Source organism: Cyphomyrmex costatus, unplaced genomic scaffold (assembly GCF_001594065.2).
Source record: "Cyphomyrmex costatus isolate MS0001 unplaced genomic scaffold, Ccosl1.0 scaffold72, whole genome shotgun sequence".
In the NCBI taxonomy this organism is placed as follows: Eukaryota; Metazoa; Arthropoda; class Insecta; order Hymenoptera; family Formicidae; genus Cyphomyrmex; species Cyphomyrmex costatus.
In genome coordinates this window covers 2,434,773-2,458,537 of record NW_017280289.1, presented here as the reverse complement: position 1 = coordinate 2,458,537, position 23,765 = coordinate 2,434,773, and the positions used below count along the sequence as shown (strand labels likewise).

At 32.7% G+C, this 23,765-nt stretch overlaps 1 protein-coding gene across 1 annotated transcript in view; it reads left to right on the top strand.

Moving 5' to 3' along the window:
* Window positions 1–19,991, top strand: part of rho-6 (serine protease rhomboid 6) — a 130,036-nt gene extending 110,045 nt beyond the window's left edge. Inside the window, exons 2-5 of the mRNA XM_018548384.1 lie at window positions 6,494–6,756; window positions 16,502–16,672; window positions 17,444–17,599; window positions 18,470–19,991. Of these exons, the coding sequence (XP_018403886.1) occupies window positions 6,502–6,756; window positions 16,502–16,672; window positions 17,444–17,599; window positions 18,470–18,790 (903 nt within the window). The 5' untranslated portion in view covers window positions 6,494–6,501 and the 3' untranslated portion in view covers window positions 18,791–19,991. The remainder of the gene's footprint in view (window positions 1–6,493; window positions 6,757–16,501; window positions 16,673–17,443; window positions 17,600–18,469) is intronic.
* The last annotated feature ends 3,774 nt before the right edge of the window (window positions 19,992–23,765 follow it).

Below are 23,765 nucleotides of genomic sequence, written 5' to 3'. Positions count from 1 at the left end.
TCCCAAGAATTTTGTCAAATATAATAAACACTATATGAAAATTTGTTCTTTGTTATACGTGAATGATAATCCCGGAAGTTTCATATGTTCTACCCAGAGGTCACCCAAGCCCATCGATATTCAAGCCGCGTCTTGGGCAGCCACAAATATCGACAGGTACGGAGATAACGCGAACACACCTACTCCATTGTTCTTTGCGCCGCGAGAGCCTCTAATTACGGCTTTGGGTTCGCTCGGGTTCGCTCTCAGCGTACCGCTTGATTTGCGTGGCCCACGGACCGATGCCGGCGTTACGTTAATTACACGCGGACAGGTACACGGTTTTGCCGGACACGTCAATGCTTCATTAAGCCGTACCCTGCAGGACCCAGATCCCGCGCGTATTCCGATGAAGTCGAAGTTTCATCAGCGATTAACGTCCATCGCTGCCGCGTGGTGTAACTTGCGAAACTGTAACGTTTCTCTCACTGCCGTGAAAATACTTCAGACTCAAATCGCGCGCGTTAATGTGAATTTTCGCGCGTTTGAAAATGTTAAAATCAGTAATACGTCGCGATTACTGTAGTTTTACTATGTCATATCACAATTTTACGTTGGCGTGTTTTTTTTATTCGTGAAAAAATTGGATTCCGTTAAAAGTATTTTTTTAAATATTTAATAAAAATATTAATTACATAAGATTAATTTTTAATATTATCAATAACATTTATGCATATACGAAAATAAAATATTTTCGAGATATTTAAAAATATATCAAAGGCAATTTTGTACACACACACGATTTTGAAGTCGCATCTACAAGTTTATCAGTAAACTCCGGCTGTCCCATAATTAATATAAAAAGTAAGCAAGTCACGATCTTATATTTTAAATGTAAAAGTTTGTAGTGCATATATAATTATCAAAATGATCAGTTATAATGTAATTTTATCCTACGTCGCATCTCCATATAATAACGTGACGTAAATTTAACGAAATGGCGGAAGCGTAGACCAACGCAAACATCCACAACGGAGAACAAAGAGTTAATGTCATAGAGCAACGATCTATGTCCACGTTCGCGTAGAATTGATATTTCTGAATTATACGGCGGCGAATCGCCATTTACGATGGCGTCGTCCTAGCGCCGCCGTGCCCATTCCGCCGTAGCACGAAATACGGCCGCCGTAGATTTTACGAATGCACGCACGCATGCACGTTTGTTCGCTCGCTTATTCGCCACGCGCGTGCAATGCAGCCAGCTAACCGCGAACGAACGTTCATTGATCTGCGGTCGAAAGTGCACCGTGCGCTTCCGCTTCCAGTGCAGTGTGGCTTCGCTCTGCGCTTTCGGCTCGTTTGTGCTCTTCCTGAATAACAGGCGAATAATCTTCGCCAAAAGCCTCAAAGGCGAATACAAATAATTTCATGCGCAAGAACGTTGCATCGAGAACTGGTTGCACCGTTTGAAATAACGTACGATATTGCTTAATTAAATTCTCCTCCTTTGTTTATAAAAATAGCAGCCGTAAACAAAATTAAAATCCTCATAAAAAGAATGCTGGTTTATAAGATTTATTTCAAATTATGAGATTGTGAAGTTTTGTAAAAATGGATTCAATCCATTTTTGCTTGGAATATTTTACACGGTAAAAAATATTTTGTGTTTATGCTAGAAACGGTCTATTTCAGGTTCTTGTTAAAATTTTGTATTGAATTTTTAAATATATCCAAGTGTTTTAATTTAGCATAATGCGATTATGTTATTGACATATTTTGTACTGAACTGATGTTCAACATTTCTTAGTGTTTAAATAACACAATTTATGAGTAAGTGAACAAATAATTAAAAAATAATGTTTTTAAAAACGTAAACTTTAAAATTAATGTGAATTAATGAGTGTGAATTAATGAATGTGAATTAATGAAAAAATATGTGTTTTAACATATTATAAATATTAATTTTAATGGAGAAATATAATTGCTTACAAATTGTTGTCGATGTTACGTTTTTTGCGTTAATTCTTTCATAATGTTTGTGTTACTTTCTGATATATTCTTCTTGTGTTAAATGAACACAATAATTTAAGTGGATTGTATAGTGAAATATTTTTGAATTTAACATAAATTTTCCAACTATGTAAAAAGGAAATTATTAAAAGAGAGGTTGCAAAATGTGAGATCAAAATTCATGCGTTGGAACGTGACTTTGATATTTTCGAGAGAAATATGGAAATATTGTAGATATGTATATACGTGTAATAACAATTTATATATTTTATTAATGAAATCTACTAGATAAAAGGGAGTAATTTGGTGTTTTAATTATATAGTATTTAATAAGGAATTATGAACAAACTTTTTGACATCGCACAACGATACCGCACAAATTTAAATTCATACTTATTATCATTTGGGTAACTACAGAAAAAACATGCGCACGAGTTAACCAGAAATTACAGCTTTTTGCATGGGTGAGTTAATCCAAGACAATAATGCGAGGAGCTAATAATACCCTTGCCAGAAGCGGCATAATGCAGTTGGCTCGAACACGATTCTGCCTCACGGAAGAAAAGAAGAGATAACTCGAGAAGAGGAGATGCGACCATCGTCTTGTACTCTTGTACTAAAAATTTTGTACACAATCTTATAATGAAGAGATTTTAAAATAAGAGAGTAATTTCCAGAAATATTATTCAAATGTTATAATTAAGAATCTTAAGAGGATTATTTAAAAGAAAAGAAAAAAAAAAAGGTTATTCTTAACTATTTTATGTATTAATTATTTTATGTATTTTATAATTAAGGATTATTTAAATGAGTTAAACACGGACTAAAATTAAACTCAAAGTACAGAGAGTGCTGTATGAAAAAGCAATGGGGCCTCAAGAGGGACATTCTAAAGTTAATGAGCGCCAACGAGCTTGCAGGCATTTATGGCGCGGCGTGAACTACGCGAATATAGTTATGCATTATTCTCGACATCTCGTGCATAGACATTACGCGTGCATTTGGAATTGCAGCGCACCGGCAAATGAATCTGTTCGAGAGATAGAGAAATGAAGTGGCACTTTGATAGAAGAGACAGATAAGAATGATATGCTTGTCGATCGGGCCACCCCAAAGAGCGGAGGCTGAGAGAACTTGTGTGGCTCCTTCTGCTTTTCTCTTCACTCGCTTCTCATGATCTCTTTGTCCGACCGCCAACGCTCTTTGTTCGGTTCGTGTTTTCGGGTCACCCTAGAATTTGCCGTTGAATTGTTGGCTCGCCAAGTTTCGGCCCCGGTGTGCCACACCGCGAAACTGGCGGATACCCACGAAAACCAGCGATTTCAGTGTGATATCGCTCTCTTCGTCGGCGCCCCGCTCTTGGCTCGTTTCGGTCTAGAACGCGTGAGATCGAGTTTTAAGCCGGTCAGGCTATGGGAGTTGACTAGGTGGCTTTAGTTTGATTGCGGAATATAGTTCCGAAGAATTAATCCTGACAAATACAAGCATTATTCTGTAACTCCAAACATCATCTTTACGTATCACAGTTTCACAAGTATGAACATATTCTGTTTTTGTATTATTGTTATAATTTTAATTATGATATGGAGTTTGTTTTTATTATTTAGAATTATATCAAAGAGAGTACTATTAAGAGTACTATTTATACTTATTATTCAAAATAATTTCTTGGTGTCATATTTTGCATTTGCGTGTAAAAAGTTGCAGCCCCAGAATGTAATATATGCGTGAATGATCTGAAAGTTTAAGTGTATTGCTGGTGGACCGAAAACTGATTGTCGGACAATGAAATGGGCTGTTAATAATAAAAGAATTAGCTCCTTAATCCGCCATTTAATAAAGCGTTGATGAGATAATGTTAGCGTGAAATGAATCAATGTACATTAAAGTGCGAGATCTTGCTGTTGGTAAATGTACATTGCCAATCATATAACGAAACGTTCATAGGTATTATATAGCTCATGTCGCGTTTCAACAGTGCCTTTATGAATTCGATTATCTTTTACGATCCAGCTTCTCGATTTAAGAGAGCAAGTCCTGACAAGTTAAAGCAGAACGTAGTGGCAACTATCAGAGACTTGATCCAGATCTTTTTTGACAAAGTTTCTCTTGACATTTAACAATCATTATGGGATTCCAATGTGCGATTCGAGCTGTTTTATTATTAATGGTGATTCAACTACATTGCGAAATTTTGCTAGCCGAGGTACAGTCTCCAATACCCCAAAGAAAGCACATTAAACATTCGGATGATGACGTGGTCATCAGTTCGGAACAAGACACGGGATCCATTCTACCACCAGTGCCACCGTATTTAATTGACGCATCGCGACGCAAGCCTCAACCACCAAGTAGATTACATAAACATCTGGTACATTTTGAGGCCGATGATGTGGCCGATTTGGACAGTTCAGAATTATATGCGGATCCTATTCCGTATATAATTGACGTACCACAACGCAGACCACCTTTACCACTATTACCAAGCAAACTGCGTAGACATCAAGCATATTTTGATGACGCGCTCGCATACCTGGATAATTTAAGGCGAGCTGCATATAATCGGCCGTATGTAATCGCTTTCCTGTCGCACAAACCTCAGTCAAAACAGAGATTGTCTTCGGATGTATTAGAAGAACATCTACACGATGCGCCAAACGACTATTCAGACGATGTACAAGAAGAACATATAACCAACGTACCGGATTCGGATGCAATAGTATTCCCTTCTACCTATGTTAAACCTGCACATTCGTCTCGAAAATGCATAATTTGTTAAAATTTGTGATCATTGAAGATGCATAGCATGCTATACCAAAATTCTTATTAGACAATGATCAATCGAAATTATGATGAAATCAAAACAATTATCAAGTGTTCTCAGAAGACAGAGTTAGTAAGCAATCATTGTAAACTGATTATTAATCATTTCGAAAGTAACAAAGCTGCTGAAATGAAAAATTGTAGTAAACTGTAACGTTTACGTTATGGACATTTATTAAAGTATTCATAACACACTGCATGAATAGTTTGAAGTACCTATGTTGTTATAGAAGGACAATCATGGTAGCCATTATTGTTTACCTAGAAAATTAACTAGTGGTAATTGTAAAGACAGTGATATTACACAAGTAATAATAAATTTGCCGAGCTGATTGTGTTAATATATATTACACATACATACATTAACGTGTTATATTTTTGAAATATGTTATGTAATAATATATATAACAATGTTGATTATTATGTAAATTGAATTTAAATTTTGCCTTTCTGCAATAAAAAATTATGTTATCACTGTTGAATCTATAGTATATGTTTCTCTGATGTCACGAAAATTAAAACAGCCAGGTCTTGGGTTTTACACCTTCGTTTTATAATTTAAATTCTACGTAAACTCTTCCCCCTTGTTGGTCTTTTTTGTTAAAACTGCTCGCTTCCCTTATTCCGTTTACGAGTCACTTTATACCTACATGACGAATTCCGAATACGAAGTATCGTTTCAAGATTAACCTGTGCCAGTACGCGTAACGTATGTAGGCGTACAAATTGCACCGTTCTGCAAATTGCTTCACGAAACACGTCTTTCGCACCATTATAGGATTTGCGGCTGAATTATAGAGGGAGGCTTCCACATGGGAGAGGCCGACGAAAGCTGACGATATCTGCGAACTAAGCTGCCGAAAGGCTGACTTCATTGCAGAGCGAGTGCCAGAATCGTTACTAGGATTGTAGGATTACGTGTAATGGCTTAATAATTGTCGTTAGATAAAAAAGAAAATTTATAAAAATGTGCTCTCCCAGTAAAGCTGTTTGATTGAAGTTTTATTTTCTCGACTTTCAGCGGCTTCCGCTTTCTCTCTCTTTTGTCTTCAGATAAGTAACGCATGTAATATATACTTGATTCTATTACACACGCGGACATTCTCTAACACGCAAGATGTAAAATTATCAAATTAAAGCTACGTGAAATCAGATTCTTTATCTTACAACATATACAATCTGATTCTTTTAAAGAATGTTTCATAAATTCTATAATTCTGAGTGAATTTTTATATTATATTATATTACAAACAAATGAAACAATAATAAGATAGAACAAGATCGGTATTTAAATGAATCACCTGTAAAAAGCCTTAAAAATATTAAAAAATATAGACAATAGTAGAAGGGAATAAGAAATTTCATCAGAAATCGTGCATTTTAGTATTCACGATTACTCTTGTATTCTCTATTCTTATTGTTTGTGTTTTTTATTGTGTTTAAATATTTTTAATACACTTATTTCAGACATATTATAAATAGTTTTCCTATTAGGAAACTTTTAAATAAATCATTATAAATAAGCATTTAACATATATTTAAATTATCTTATTACATTTAATCTTTATAATGCGTTGTGTACTGCATGTTCCACTTAAAACATATTTTTTAATGTATACTTTTATCCAACTGTTTTGCGGTAATATATACTTATAATCGTTATTCTTTCTGTTCGTTTAAGATACTAAAATGGACGCCGAGGCAGCGTTGTTGGAAAACTCGCCGACTTTGTCGACGATATCGTCGGATTCTACGGATGCGACATACTCGGGACCCGGCTCGCCCTATTCCCCGGAATCGCCGATCATCGTCACGTCTTCCTATAAAAAAATACGTGACGATGAAGTCACGCCCAGACCAACGCCCAGATATCCACTGCCATCCAGGAAGCCGAGCTTCCGGATACGACCGCCCTACCTTATGATCTGTATCAGCATCATCGAGGTGAGTGAATGTTAAATATAAAGCAGCTCCGTGATTACGATATACCACTGTAATTAGTACTTGGAACGCTGTTACAATTGTAACAATTTTTCTTAATTACAAGAGATGAGCAATTATTTCTTCGAAAGCCACAAAAGAAATAATTTTAAACTATCGACATTATTTTTGTTTTGGCGTATTGTTAATGAAATTTGTTTGCTATTTTAATTTTGTGGTTATTGTTAGCATTACATTTTGTTTATAAATAAAGTGATATTAGAAAATAGATTTGCACAGCGTACAGTAACTAAATCAAAATAATCATCTGCGTTTTTTTACATTGCAATATATTTTTTGAAATCATCTCTTAATATATACATACAATGCGTGTGTGTGTGTATGCCAGTAATAATTATTAAAAACATCGTTTTTTCCGCATATTTTATCACCTGTTTCACATTTTTATATTTATCACATTTTTTAATATTTATTTTATTATGTTGAAATAAATGTTGTTTCAACTGAATAAAATTCTCTTATCGTAAAATGAGGAACATATTGCAGGCATTGAAGGAAATATAAACAAAGTAGAAAAGAACGACTCTAAAACGCTATGCATAAGCTCCAAGATTTCTCATTAATGGAACCAGCGTGTCGTGTTCAGTTCTCGAGAGTAAGGGCGAAAGGAAAGCACGGTGGGATTCCTTTTCAATTATACGCGCGAATTCGCCGGAGAACGATATTCCGAGATACCTGATGGCGAAAACTCCAAAAGAGTAGAAGCTCTTGGCTTTTTCGCTCGATAATAATCTTGAAAACTTTTTTCGTTTCGTGCTACAGTCAGAAAGTGAATAAGCAGTGAGGGGGTACGCGTAATAAAAATTCGCAAATTTAAAACCGCGAAGTTGCGCTATAATTTCTTACTCGTTTACTACGACGCGCGACGATAGTTAATCACTTAACCGCACTTTCTTTTGACTCGTTCTACGTATAGCAGAACGAGATCAAAGTAAATATTCGCAGATGTTTAACAGTCGAAGTTCATTGTACGGAAGACGATAAAAAAGGCATGAAAAGATATGAGATAATTAAGTATATGAAAATTATAAGCATAATTATATTCTTTAGCCTTTGAGGATTTGATGAATGAAATACGCAATCCGATGAGTTGGTAGTTTAGAATTTACTATATTCGATACATTATATACATCATTTTTATTTTAATTATTATTGTTAAGGCAATTATGTTGCAATTATTTGTATTGCTATAATAAAAATTTATTTAATTTTTCTATTCACATTATTAATTTTAAAATTAGTATTACAGGTTAATATTAAACTACATAGTTGAGGAAATTTGTATTAAATGTTATACATCTTACGTATTCCAAACGATCCACTTGAATTTTTTATGTTAATTTAACACAAAATGAATTCGTTAGAAAATAATACAAACACTATTTATAAATTAACATAAGAAATCTTTTAACACAAGTACAAAATGTTTCTTTACTGTGTAGAATCGTTAAGTTTCAATGTACTTTTTGTATGTAGACATTATTTGAAAATTTAAAATAACAGTTTCTAAATTATCTTTTTTAATCATTACTCCTAAAAAGTCATTAAACTTTTAAATTTGTCTTATAAATCTAAAATCGATGAAAAATATAGTTAAAGAGAGAATTAATATATGATCTATAGTGCATATGGATTAAATTGCGTCACGAGGAAATTATTATATATAACAACATAATAATTTGACGTGAAAGATGTGTAGAAAATTCGACATTTCTTGAAATGTCATGTTATTAATATTATAATTCAGATGATCTCGAAAGAGATACGAAAATAATTTTCATTTATAATCTTTCATGAAAGATCTAAAAAGAAAATTAGATATTATATGTATATTTATTATTATTATATAACTGTTATATAAATGTATTAAAATATTGAAATATATTTATATATAGGTAATATATTTATCTAGTAAAAAAATGTAAAAGGCGATACAAAGTATAAGAAAACAAAGAGAATCACGAAAGCATTTATATATTGTTAATAAGAGTGTACTTAAAAATGTGATAAAGGAAATAAAATCTTTTTATTTGAAATAGATAGATTTATTTTTTCCGTATATTTTGAAATATAGAAAAATGAAAATGTCTAAATGTTTATAAAAATAATTTGAATATATAGTTTTATCGCTTTTATAGCTTTTATACGTGGATCAAAATAGACAATGCAAATTACGAAGTTTTCAACGAAAGTTTCGTAATTATTAAATTTTATTTTCTATCTCATTCTGACAGAAGTCAGTTCAAACAGAAAAACTCTGTACGCTTTATAAATATAAATTAAATTATCATATACTATAATTACATAAAATAATAACAAATATTAAAGTTGTAAAAATTTAATATATGTATAGCTTTGTATAAAATTAAATTATGACTATTGAAATTAAATGTATATACTTTAGAAAGTATATATAAGTGTATACATTAGGAAGAATTAGTTATATTTGCGAAGAAATTTTACATACACGTATGTGATAAAAAATGTTAAAAATATTAAATATTAACTAAATGATCATGTAAAATGAAAAGCGTATCATGAAAAGGCGATTTTCAAAGTGGCTGAGTGAGCGATCTAAAGAGAGAGAATATTAACGCGCCCTCGAGCTTAATGAAACGCTCAAAAAGTAACGTTATAATAAAAAAAAGTTGATATTTCCGGGCATATAATAATGTCCGAACCTGGGCATTTTACCGCCGGGAAAATTACCCATGAACGCAGAAATGCTCACCAAAGTGTATAAACCTAAAGCCGCGAAATTAAAGGCGCCAATAATTCACGGCCGCAGTCCGTGAATTTCAACTTTATCGCGGCAGTATTGTCTGGTGAAAACTCGTTGTTGCAAGTGGGAGATAATTTGTAATATATGAGACAATGCGTATAAACACACGCCTGAGAATGCGCGCCGCGGTGTTACGTACTAAAGGTGGAAGCGGAGAACATCGGCGGCGTTTTGCACGATAAAAAGAAACGAGCCGTTATATTTATCGCCCTAGCGCGTATCGTTCCCGCAAATCGTTCCTCGAAATTTAAGGAACTTTACATCCGAACCGAGAAACACAGCAGAATGTACCTATAGAGTAAGAAGCGAAATATGATACCAAAGCTATTTCGTTTCCGTATCTTATAGCGGGATCTTGAAATAGATATAACTTGTAAAATAAAATATTTATGGATAAAGAAAATTTGATGTATATAAATGCATTCCGAAAGATAGGAAGAAAAATACTTACATGTTTCTTTGTATTTAAAATATATTTACAGGCTTTTTGGAAGACGTTAAAAATAATTTTCTAATCTTAATTTGGTAAAATGAACGATTCTTACCCTATTTTCTCTCAAGAAAAATTTAGTTTAAACAGTATAATTATGTGATGATTAATACATAATGGAGTTACACGATAGAACGAACGTTCTTGTTATTACTCAGATTTTGATTTTATAATGTGTAGTAAAGCGTTAATTTATGCTTTGAATGCATAAACTTAAAACTACGAAGTTAAATGCATTTCTAATTTGCGGAGAATCCTGCGAAACTCCGTTTCTGCTTTTAATATGGCAATGCTACCGTGCATTGTTAAAAGAGGTTGGCATGAGGGAGAACGAAAATCGAGGATGTTAACGCACAACGACCTCGAAGTGAAATGAAGAAAAGGACGAATTCCACCTTTGAAACGTTCTCCAGATCACCGGAAATAGACGTTCCGAGTTTCGATTAACGGTGTAAACGGTATGAACGGCGCAATTTTGGACTTGTCAAATTAAAATACAAAAGCACGAGGAAATTATTCTTTGAATAGGAAAAATGAATCATGAATTATATCGCACTTTACTTGAGAGAAATATCAATATAAATAATATTTATATATATAATATTTATATTTATTAAATGTACTCTAAATATATATATACGTATATAAAATATATGAATGATTAAATTAATATTACTGTGAGAATAGCACACACTTATATTCTAGTATTTATACTAATTTTAAGCGCGACTATATAATCTAACGAGATAAAAATTAAATGTATTTAAATATAAATTCACACTTTTTTAAAGCTATAAAAATATAGATTTATAACTTTGCCTTTTTGCTTATAACCTGTAGACTTAATTATCTTTAGAATATTTTGTATAATATCTGAATGAGTGCCTTAACACTTTTCTTTAAGAATAATGTTAAAGATTTTGGATTGACTATGTAATCTGTTATTCATTTATTTAACCCAGTTTGCACAAAAATGATGTAAAATATGATTTGATAATGGAATCATCAAATCGTGAAATCATAGTATAATAGTCGTGATCTCGAATTCACGCCATTCTCTACGTAAGTCTTCTCTTTACTTTAGACGATACAAATCTCTCACTTGTGGAAAGTATCGAGATTTAACTTAGAACCTGCTTCGTGTTCCGTCACTTTACTACTCTTCGAGTAGACGATAGCTGAAACTCGTAAAACGAACCTCTGTGATTTACGTACCGTCTTCTGTTTGATATGGCGATCATTTCAGATTGTACACGTCGAACAGTAAATCCAGTTTCTGATTTTTCAGTAAATTATCGATTATGCTCTCTCTAATATTGCAAATTTAAATTTAATAATATAAGAAAGACAAATTAATTAATTCTTAAATTTTTTTTTAAAGATCTTGTATTATTTGAAATTTGTTTAATTTTCGATGATGTATACCATAGTTAGTCACAATAAATATGAAATTCTTTACATACATTTGATTTCTATATATTTTATTAAAATAAAAATTTATATATACTGCTCATAAATTTGAGAACACGATTATCTTACGAAAAATTAAATATCTTGAAAAGAATCGTAGATCAATTTAATTCGTGATAGTATCACGGTAGTTTATTAGAGTTGCGTTTCAAGACCAACAATTATTCGGCGTGCAGTTTAGAAAGACTACATACATCGATATATAAATTCACGTGAAATTATGGCATACATATATACCATATAAGCAACTAAGATCCAGCTAGACTGTTATAGGCTTCGTATTCGTATTAATCGTAGAAAAGTTTTCAAAAATGCATTTTGAAGACGAATAGAGATGAATTGTAAATTTGTTTTTTAATTTGATTACTGTTATTTTGATTTTAAAGTGCATAAAATTGAAAATTGGCATTTTTTAAATATTTTAATTTTATTTTGTGAAGCGTTATAACTTGATGAAACATTATTGAACAAAAATTAACGAAAGTGTTTTAAAATAGGCTCTCTGAATTAAAAAAGTTTTTTTTTTAACAAATTACGCGATAATTTCTCACAATATTGAATTTTTGTGTAAAAACTCATTTTTAACTTCAAAATAATAAACATGTTTTAACTTCAAAATAAAACAGTTTATAGAAAAAGAAAGAAACAAGAAAAACTTTTGTTTTAATATTCTCGATTCATATAAATTAAAAAAATATTTTTAAAGACTTCTTTAAACCGAACTTTTTTTCTTTCGTGAGAAAAGAGTATTCCTAAATTTAAATATTATAAAATAAAATTTTATATGTGTCTACAAGTATAAAGTCTTGACTTAATTTTTTTATTCTATAAATATGACAGAGTCATGTTTCATTCAGATTTTGTTTATATCAGTGAGTGTAAAATCGCAGGCACTACGTACTAGACAAATTTTGTCGAGTGTTATTTCAACATACCATGAATATCGATATTGCATCGCATTGCACGAATATTACACGATATTACGTTCTTCTTTTCTCGCACCTTAGGAAAATGAAATTCCTACGTTGTAGGATGCGGACGCCTCTATAATTACGAACTCCGACCGGAGTTCCGAGTGCGCGTATACATCCACATATGTACGTACACTCCAATTATATGGATTGCTGCAAACATTTACTTAGAATTTAGAATTAGAACACAGTATTGGACGATAGTCAGTCTGTCGTGGTGATTGACAATCAGTGATTGACTGACATGACCGTTTTCTTTTAAATGATTCTCTTTTATCATCTATTGTGAGGTGAAATAAAATGTAACTGACTTTTTTTAATAATACAATGATCCATTGTAAAAATAAATAGTTATTAATGTTTACTTGTTTAAAATCATGAACTTTCAGTAATCATGAACTCTATATATTGAAAGCCGCAGTTATTTTACTTTGTGACTACAATACTGTACACGATTATCATGACTGAGTTTGGAATACTGACGAATATTTTATCTTCAAAATAAGATTTCATATCATCGCGGCTAACCGGGTGAGTTGAAATCAGAGTGACAATTCTTGCTTATCCACTATAAAAATTTTTCATTTCCACTAGAATATTGTGAGATTCTCAACAACAACATTTCCAACTGTTCGCGAGCAATTTCCGTTACTTTGCTTAACACTCATCTGGTCGAGCTTGATTAAGTACACATCTGCCCCATCATGAATAATGATTCTATATAACACCCATCACCACGTTACAACGATTTCTATCATCACAGTTTTTCTGGAATATTTGAAAATGGCTCGATATTGAAGCCGAAACATGTCATACGAAACTATCATTATGTAATGTAATGTAATATAATAATTTCTATAATATATTATTTATTTTTATTTCTGTAATTTGCGAAACATGAATTTAACTCTTACATGCCCTATATTAATTGTTAGAATATGCGTTATGAAGATCTTATGTTGAAATAATATTAAAAGTGATTATTTAAAAAATAGATAACAACTGTATTTGCTGAAAAATAAAATATGTCATGAATATAGATATGTACTTAAGTGACAGTGTATTAATTTTCAGATTTATACTTATTTATTAATCGCAAATAGAATATCGTAATAACATATAGATTTAAAAATTAACATAATTTCGTACAGCTTGAATTTCATTTTTGCGATATTAAACGACAAAATCAGTCTCATTCAGTCCTGCGACGGACACATCGGCGAATTAAATGATCACTGGATTTTAATGTTCGGAAGATCCTGTTCAAGATGGAAAACGTAAAAACACGTTAAAGCACGGACGAAGGCCCGGAATCTAAATGGGCTTGTAAAAACTGAGATGTCAGAATAGATAGCCGAGGAAGTATCAAGCTCTTCCGAAAGAGTGGCGCACCTGCTGACACGTGTAATTTATCGGCGAGAATGTCCGCACGCGTGCACTCCATTATGGTGCACGAAAAAAGTAAACAACAATCGTTATTAAGGTATTATTTTTAGAGACTCGGCACTGAATGCATCGCGTACACCCCGCTCTTTATTACGGTTACGATAAATTCCGCGCGTAATCGGATGAGCAAGTTATTAAACGCGCTGATAAATTGCTCGCAGACTACGCTCGTGACATAAATATTTTGCTGACTGTGCGATTAATATTGAACGAATTGTCCGATATCGCTACTGTGTGCATATGGAGACTGCTTTAATAGGCTCTCTGGATCTTCGTAAATCATTGTGATCGATAATGTGATTGATCGTTATTTGGTACTCAATTGCAAGGCGTTATGCGATATTGGGATATTCGTTATTGTAGAGTTTATCACGGATTATAATGTAGCACGCTATCATGAATTATACGTTCAACCTGTCTTTTAGACACATTCATTAAACTTGACAAATAAATGAATTTTGCACATAAATTTTATTGTAAAATATTTGGATTAATTTTATAAGCATTAAAAATTAAATAACGTTTATTTGTATCTCAAATTTTGCAAAATTTAAACACATGTACCTGACCAATTTTCTCACACATAATGTACTTCTGTTATATATTACGAATACAGATACACATTTTTTAGATATAATGTTTTTAAAGCTTTCACACAGGTATTATCTTCAAAGATATCAGAAGTTTTGCAGGTTATTGCCGTGTTTTTATCCGTTGCTAATGCCAACGTTTCGTGCATCTTGCCGTTCATTTCATCAGGGCGAGGATAGTGATACTCATTTTTTTTTTAGATATAGTTTTTCTTTATTAAAAATAAAAATTTTTCTATAATTATACTGTTATATAGAAACACATTAGATATATGTTTAAGCGAAGAACACCATACGGTTTATTAAGTATCTTAGGCTTTTTATGTCACTTTATCCAATCTGGAAAAATAAGAATTTTTTCAACATTACTGTATAATATTTAGAAGTAAAAACGGAAAACACTTTTCTATTTCAACAAATCGCTTCTAAGAAAGCTAAGTGTCGTTACGGAAATAGTTGGCGTAGCAGTAGGATTTGGAGTAGCACTTTATTCATGTGCTCGTGTGTCTTTATTTAGCTTCTAAGATAAATAGGAAATCCTGGATCCACTAAACCACTTCTCTCTTCTCTAAGGAATGTAGGAAATTATCTTTTGTAGAAGACATTTTGTCGAGACGATTAAATTTCAAGATTTTCTTATATATTGCTAATATGAATCTTAATACAGATATCATTAATAAAACACAAATAAACAATTTAAAAAAATTATTATTGTATAAGAATTATCACATTAACATAATTTAATATACTGCAATATCAATACAAATATAAATAAATGTTGTACATCATTACACTCAACAGCATAATTAAAGCATCACTTATCCTGCCCCCTAAAAATAAGAAAATTTCAAAAGAGTGTAACTTCGTAAAAAATGATCGTAAAAAAATTTATAAAAAAGCATTCTAAAGCTTGAAATCTCTACTTTCGAAAATGATAATTGATATTTTGATTTGACTAATTCTTTACGAAGTTATGCGGACACAAATGAAAGTGCGTGAAATCTCAAAAATTTTTACTAACTTTGAGAAGTTCCATGGCGTGAATTAAAAATCATATAAAAATTCGGTTTACAGCATTCGAAAGCATAAACCTTTACCTTTAGTTTTTTTTTTGTTGAGCTCCGTGATTTTTTTTTCACAGGAGTTTATTCAACATTGAAGTAAAAATGACCCTTTTTCCTGATATTAAATGAGTCTAATTTTGTTAAAAAAACTGCAGGCAAACTGCAAGATAAAATAATTTCGTCAAGAATCATCGTATCGAGATGTTTAAAAAACCATTTGCAAGCTTGAAATCTTTACTTTTTATATCGGTATTTCAAAAAACAGTATTACTAATATTTCGTGAAGTTACGTAAACATAAGTGAAGATGCGCCAAACTTCAAAATTTGTTACGAAATTTGGAAAGTTCCACGACGCGAACTAAAAATTGTGCACAATGCTTTAATGGTTTATCAGTGTCTAGCGCGCGCGCGCAAAATTAAAAATTTATATTTTTTAAATCCATGAACCCATGTCTAACCCATGTATTTGTTTATTTGAGAAAGTTACTTATAATTTCTGTTTGTAATTATTTTTTGACAATTCGCGACTTTGTTGAATACTTTCGTGATCGTAAATAAGAGAATACATTATATCATATTTTCATATTTTACATGAAAAATGGAATTGTTAGCGTAAAAATAAAGCGCACTGGAACTTTTGATTGACAGTGTATAATAGTAAAATAATATAAAATATAGCTTAATGTATACGTATTTTCAACAATTCAGTATTATGTACGTACATATTTGATAAAAACATTGTTAACTGTAATTTACTTTATTTCTAACAGCGACGTGTAATTATCTTCATTCCTGGATGTATATGTCATGCTCTTCTCTGAATAATATTCCGCGGCAAAGGCAAGCACATTAAACGTGCTTTCTCTCGTAACAGATAACCGTCCACTGCCTGGGAGACGAAGCGACGTTACGGAGATGGCTGGTCTACGATCCACGTCAGAGGGTGCAGGGCTGGAGGTTCGCTTCCTACATGCTGCTGCACTCGAACGCACTTCACCTCGCACTCAACGTGGTCATTCAGCTGGTCCTGGCTACTCCACTCGAGGTGAGCCAATCAAGTAAATTGCGGAGACATCGTTCAGTTGGCGCATCGAGGTACCATGTTTAAGAGAATGAGCCCCTTCTTCGACAGAAGGATCCTCTTTGCCTATACTATACGATTACTCCAGATAACAATCCTATATCGTTGAATTAAAACCCTCTTTGTCATGCCGTAACACAATGTATCCACAGAATATTGAGAGGAAGCATGACGCAAGAGAGAGAGAGAGAGAGAGAGAGAGAGAGAGAGAGAGAGAGATCGTTCTTTTATATATAGACATAAAATTTTTTGAAAAATTTATGAAAAAGTAAAATAAGAAATATAATATTTGAAAATCGAATTACTGCATATTTGCACACAATTGAATATGTGAAATCAACTTTATATGTGAACGATGTAAATTAAATTTGTTATAATAAAGAAAGATTTGCACTAACTATCGCGTTGATTCCTAATATTCCTTATTATACATTTTCTTGCTATTCTTCAATACTAAGAGTTACTTCGTTCATATTTTTTAAAAGACATTATATGAGATATTATTTATTGTACCAATGTTTATTATTTTTTACTTATTATTTCTTTTTGCATAATATATTGCTGTGTCTAAATAAAATTTTCAAATAAGATCTCTTAATTTATTCTAACAATAGTATTAGGATTGCCATTCATCATCCGATATAACAAGTTTTATTTATTAGGAACAGATTACAAAGATCGTAATTCTGCACGTACGGAATTGCAGATGGAAACGAAGAAAACTTATAATTGCAGGTGGAGCAAGGACGAATAGGGGTGGCAACTATCTATCTGGGCGGCGGAGTCTGTGGTGCTCTAGGAGCGTCGCTTCTGCAACCAAGTCTTTATCTGGTTGGCGCTTCGGCAGGTATTTACGCGCTGCTCACGAGCCATCTTGCTCATCTCTACCTGGTAAGTGAGAGGAAGTTTCTCAATTTCTAAGAAATGGAGCTTATACGACGTAAACTGACCCTTTAACCGATCCCTTACTCCATGAAAGTCCGCGCAATGTTGCATGTCAGCATCAAAAAGGACCAAAGAAAAGAAAGAAAGAAAGACTACAAAAGATGCTATACTAAAATGCGTTGTCGAGTCGCGCGGGAATGTTTCTGCTTGAAATACTCGTGCGAAAGAATCTTATTTAGTGAGTCTTTTTTTATGGGAAGTGCCAGTAATAAAAACTCCTCGAGAAACAAACACGTATCTATTTATCGTATTATTTTTTTAAAAATCACGTTAACTACTTGAAAAGTATATTAGGTTTAGCTCGATTTTGTATTGATTCAATAAACTTCAGGAATAATTTAAATTTACAGTTTATATATATACTTCTAAAAATATGGATTTAACAGAGTATGCAGTGTTTATATAATTCTATATCATTGCTATGGCAAAAGATTAATTTCGGAGATGTTGAATATTAAGAGACAAAATAATAGCCTTAATCTTTAAATAGATACAGAAGGCCTCCACAAAGGATACATACCGATTATGAACAATATCTGACTTTGCGGTATCAAGAACATTAATATTCTAATATTGTGCAATCGTTGTCGATTGGCCGAATCGTGTAGTTCTCAATATTTGACTTCATTTAGTTCTTATTATTTTTTTAACTCCTTAAATTTGTGATTAATTTTTTGATCATCATCGACGACACGATTAGACTTATAACTTCATCAACTCACATCCTTATATTTATTTCCATCTTGATTCTTCGTGGAGGAAAAAAACGATTGCGATAATATCTCTGTGCATCGTTTTGTTTCTCGTTCGTTGCAGTGTCACGGCGAACTGCGCTACGCCGGCTGGCGACTCGGAGCCGTTTTGCTGCTGGCCGGTGCGGATATCGCATCGCTGCCCATTCCTGCGTTGCTTGGATGCGGCCGGGTCGGTTGGGCGGCACATGTCGCGGGCGCGCTAGCGGGTCCACTTCTGGGTCTAGCCGTGTTCCCTAATCAGAGCAAGAAAGACGCCCGGGGCCGTAGATTTGTGCGATACGTGCGGCTGCTGTCGGCCGTGAGCGTGATGCTGCTGATCGTTGGTGCCATTCTCGGTAATGTCTACTTGATCGCCCTACCACAGCTCAGGAAGCCATCCTGACAAAGGATCGAGATGCTCGTCAAGCTCTGCAGACAGTCCTTCCTGATTGTGAAGATCCGGGAGGCCGCCGAGAGCGTGTTCGAGTAGGCCCATGCAAACTCGCGGGATCCGTGCGATCGATCGCGTAACTGCCAATGGACTTTTCTCCCCACTTCTCATCCCTCAGATCTCACGTGAAACTCGTGCAATCCAGTCGTTTATTAGACAAAAAGCATTGCACCGAAACGATATACGATCAAAACTTTAGGCAATTGTGCAAAAGAATTTCACGTTTCACTGCAGAGGAAAATTATGTGATCAGCACACTGAGCCACTTGTGAAGGAACTCGAGTGAGCTTTACGCTCAGTGAATTAGTAGGAAGAAACGCCAAACACCGATGGCTCACTGAACTTGCCACTTGCTGCCATTAGAATCCTCTAGGATCTCGAGAACTCATTGCACAGAGTATGCAGTATAAAATCATAGAAGGAAGGTGACTCTTCGTCTGATACTTCGATAAATTTGATATTATACGAATATTGGTGAACGTCATGACTTTTTCTACGGACAGGTAAGACGTTTAAAACTGCCGATTACAACCCTGCCGATAGGATTGGGTCGTATATTTAGTAACACGATTCTCAATGATTTCCCGTTATATCAGTCTCGGTATATAAGCGAACAAGATAAACTATGAAAGTGTGAAATGTGTGTGTGTATAATAAAAATGAGAAAATTTTCTCCTATAACAATGTATGAGGCTGAAGCGAATATACATTGACAGTGCATGTAAGTTTATCCTGCAATGGCAAACGATTATTGTAGAGATTGTGAAAAGTAATTTATTTAAATAAATACAAGAAGCGCTATTGTTATGATTCGCGTAAAAACCGCGATCTCGAGTTAAAGCTAATACGTCGCAATGTTGAGGAGACAATGGGATATCTTCATTCTTTCTATTATTCATATTTAGCGTGTACGAGATGTATAAGCAGATGTATAAAATAAAGCGATCATATTACTTACATAAACGTGTTATGATATAACAAAAATTTTATTAATGGCAAATTAAATGTATTAATCGTTAATAAAGCAAATTTTTAACGACGTGCAACTGATCTCGAGCTGCGAAACTATAAACTCTTCGTACAAACTAATTCGCTGTTGTAGAAGTAACATTGTAATCCCGAATTATCTTTTGACGTTATCAACTAATTGTAGAACGAGAGAAGATAACGGAATTAGGAGACTAAATTGAATTCCTTCGCGTTAAGTCTGAGTCCTGCCATGTTTTCCGATAAGTGTGCGAAAAAAGAAAGAGATCTTTTATAGCATAATCATAACGCAAAGATAATCGCATTTCTATATATTTACAAAGCTGTAAGACTTGCGAAATATTTATAGCGTAGTGTAGCATCTTTAATCACGATGTGCAGTGTTTGTTAAGAGAGTTCGTGTGCGTACAGATTTGGAGGCGTTCATCAATTTTCGACCGTGTTATTTCTCTCCGCTTCAATTTATCTTAGCCAACAATCGACGCTATCCATTGAACGGTAACAATTATCGTTATTACTGCTTGAATTAACGGCTCGGTTAAATTTATGCTCGTCAAAATTCTCTGATAAACAATTAGATGGAGATAAGGCGCTTTGGATAACGATTGACTCGCTTCACGAAATTGGTATTTAACACGGAAAAAAACGGCTATGATTACCACGGTCAAAAGTCGCTCATCAATACATTTTTTGATTATAAGATATATATATTTTGTGGTAATCATAAGATTAGCACATCTTAAGGCTATGGCTATTAAGACACAGTGCGTCTTTAGAGCTATGGCTATTAAGATATGTTCTTGTGGCTATGGCTTGTAGATATGTCCTTAGGGTTATCACAATCAAATGTATTGATGAACGAAAATTATGGTTGTAGCGTTTTTTCCGTGAAGCAATCTAATCGACGGCTTCTATTTAATTTGAATAGATCTCTTTCTAGTTGCTTTTAAAGTTTGTTAATGTTCTGAGAAGCCATTAACCCTTTGGGACCTCATGTGCTCTATTAAGGATCATCTCTTTTTATTTTATAAATTACTCGGCCGATTTTTAAGAAATTTGTTCTTATATGGAGTAATTTTTTAGATAACGTTTTATTAAAATATACAGAGGTAAAAAATAAAAAATTCAAAATGATGAATATAATATGACAAAAATTTAAAAAATAAATATTAATAAAAAGGGCAACGAGCCAAAGTATCAATTCAAAAGATCTGAAGATGACTCGAACTGAGTCGAAACGTCCGGACGAACTTTTATTATTTTAATTTTCAATTTTTTTATATGTATTACTGTTTGTATTTGTAATTTATCTTTTTGTTAATATTTATTTTTATCTTAAGAGCCACTTATTTATACATTGTTTTTAATTTAAAAAACAATTTAATTGTTATAAAACTCAATTTTAAGTAATTTTTAATTATAAAGTGATAAAATTTCAGTTTTGCTTTATTTGAAATTCATCAATGTTAACAGGTGTACCGATTTTCAAACTGACTTCTATCTATAAAGTTTAGCTTTGATTATTTTTTAATTTTTGATTATGAGCCCTAAGACATTAGAATAGACATTCATTAAAGATTATTAAAGAATTCGATATTTTTGGCCATACTTAAATTTAGTGCGATATTAGGATAAACCGAGTTCCACGATAACTAGATTATTTTTGAAATTTGAATTTTAGAATCTTGGAGTTAGAATTGTGATTCAACAATCCCAAAAATAAAAAAAAATCCCCTTGTATTATAGAAAAAATAAAATCTTTTTTAAATTTCTTTTTCTAGAAAGCTTTCGTTCTCAAGGGGTCTTCAAGGGGTCTTCAAAGGGTTAAAACAATTGCAGTGATGCGCGGTCAAAAGATATTAATGCCGAAATAAATTATAATCGCGCATAATATATACACACAAGCATGTAACAATATAGAGCGTAATGTCATATGCGAGAAAAGTAATGTGTTCTCCCGGACAGTTAATCGTATACTCGTATACCTACTTGTTTATCAATGTTACATGAGACGAACTGGCTGTGATTATGTTAGTGTTATCGTCGACATGATTACACATTACTACCTTGTAAATATAAATTATCATCTAAATATATAAATATATTACACACACATACACACGTATTGTGATTTTGTCGCGAATGTATAACGAGAGACCTCGTTATCTTCATTATACATGAATACTATATCGAAACAATCGATTGCCTGCAATAAAATTCAAGCAGGTCTCTCGTATGACGTTTTACAAACTGTTGCAACCCGCTATCTCAAATTCCCCATCGAACTATCCTTCTCGCTATATTCGCATTTATTAACTGTTCTCATTCAATATCTGTTATTATTATTCCGTAGAATATCGAGGATATGACATTTTGAAGATTAGAGTTAATTAGGTTTGCAATTAACTCTTCGCATTAATTTTGATTGAACGAGCTATCTCTTTTATCGGATTTCATTTTCCCAAACAATTTCCAGGAGATGTGTATTGATTAAATTATTTTAATAACACGATCATTGGTTAAATTTTGTACATTACATATTAAAATAATTTTTGTGAAATTTTTTCAATATTAATATAAATAATGCCTTTATTAAAAAAACTAAAAGAATTGTGTTTTATTGAATAGATATAATTAAAAGCGCGAGAGGTTTAAAAGTATTAAAGAGAGGTATTAAAGTAGCTTTGTAAAAATTAAATATATAAGAGTAAAAGCGGTAAATACTTAAAAAATATAACGTATAAAAATGAAAATACTCAAAAGTTTAATAATACAACGTTTTATGAATCACAACAAAGCATTCTTATAACTTTAGATATAGTATATCGGTTACAGCAAAATTAATATAGATGCAAAAATATACTTATGTAAAATATACTTAATGTATACTTATTATATTTATATATGACAACAACGGCGGTAATTCAACAAATAATGCTGAAACATAATGAATAATATTAATTAACGCATCATGATCCATAAAATTATTTCAGCATCATTGATAACAACGTTTGTTGCTGTCTGATCTTGGATCCCGTCTGATTTATTAGATACCAATTTTAATCAGTGAATACTATATTGAGATCGTTATTATAACTTAAAAGTTAACATAAAGTATATCTATTATAATTCATATTATGATATAACATTTATAAAAGATAGGCAAAATTGTGAAGAAAATCTCCGTAAGTCAGTTCTTCTAATGTCAAATAATTTTTCTAATCAAAATTTAATATTTGATTTGTATCAGAAAAAAATGAAATATTATTTAACATTTTAGGAGATTCGGCTTATGCAGATTATTTCCCTTTCAACATTTTAATTTTTTATAAATGTTCACAAATTATATAATATATATAACAGCTGGCTATTATATACGCCACAAATCTAATTCATTTACAAAAGATATGTAATTTAGTAGGATAATTTAAATTTTGCAACAACGTCTTTGTCGAATGATTATTTTTCTTCTTTTTCTTCCCCTTCTTTCTTTACCGTCGTCGTTTTACTCTGGTATCTTTGCATTTGGAGAGATAAATTACAAAGATAAATCAAAACGGCCTCATCTCCCTACTCCGCCGGTACATTATAGATGGATAATTCTCATTAAAGAGGGAAAGCGGTCGTATGGTGAGCGAATACCGCACTAACTTCCGTCTTCATCCACTTATCCTTCAAAGCACGGAAGGACTATTCCTCACAATTACATCCTGATCGATCCCGTCGTGGACGTGGATTCTCCTAAGGCCCGCGTTTATGACCACCACGCGACATCGTGGAAATAATGCTCGACGATACAGAAAGAGAAAACGACAGACATGAAAGAAATTAGAAGGAGGAATCTGGAAATCCTGGGATAAGACAGGAGACGACAATCGCGAACTATAAGACCGAGTATACGGGCGATACTTCCAATCGGAAGAAAGATCAATTACGTGCG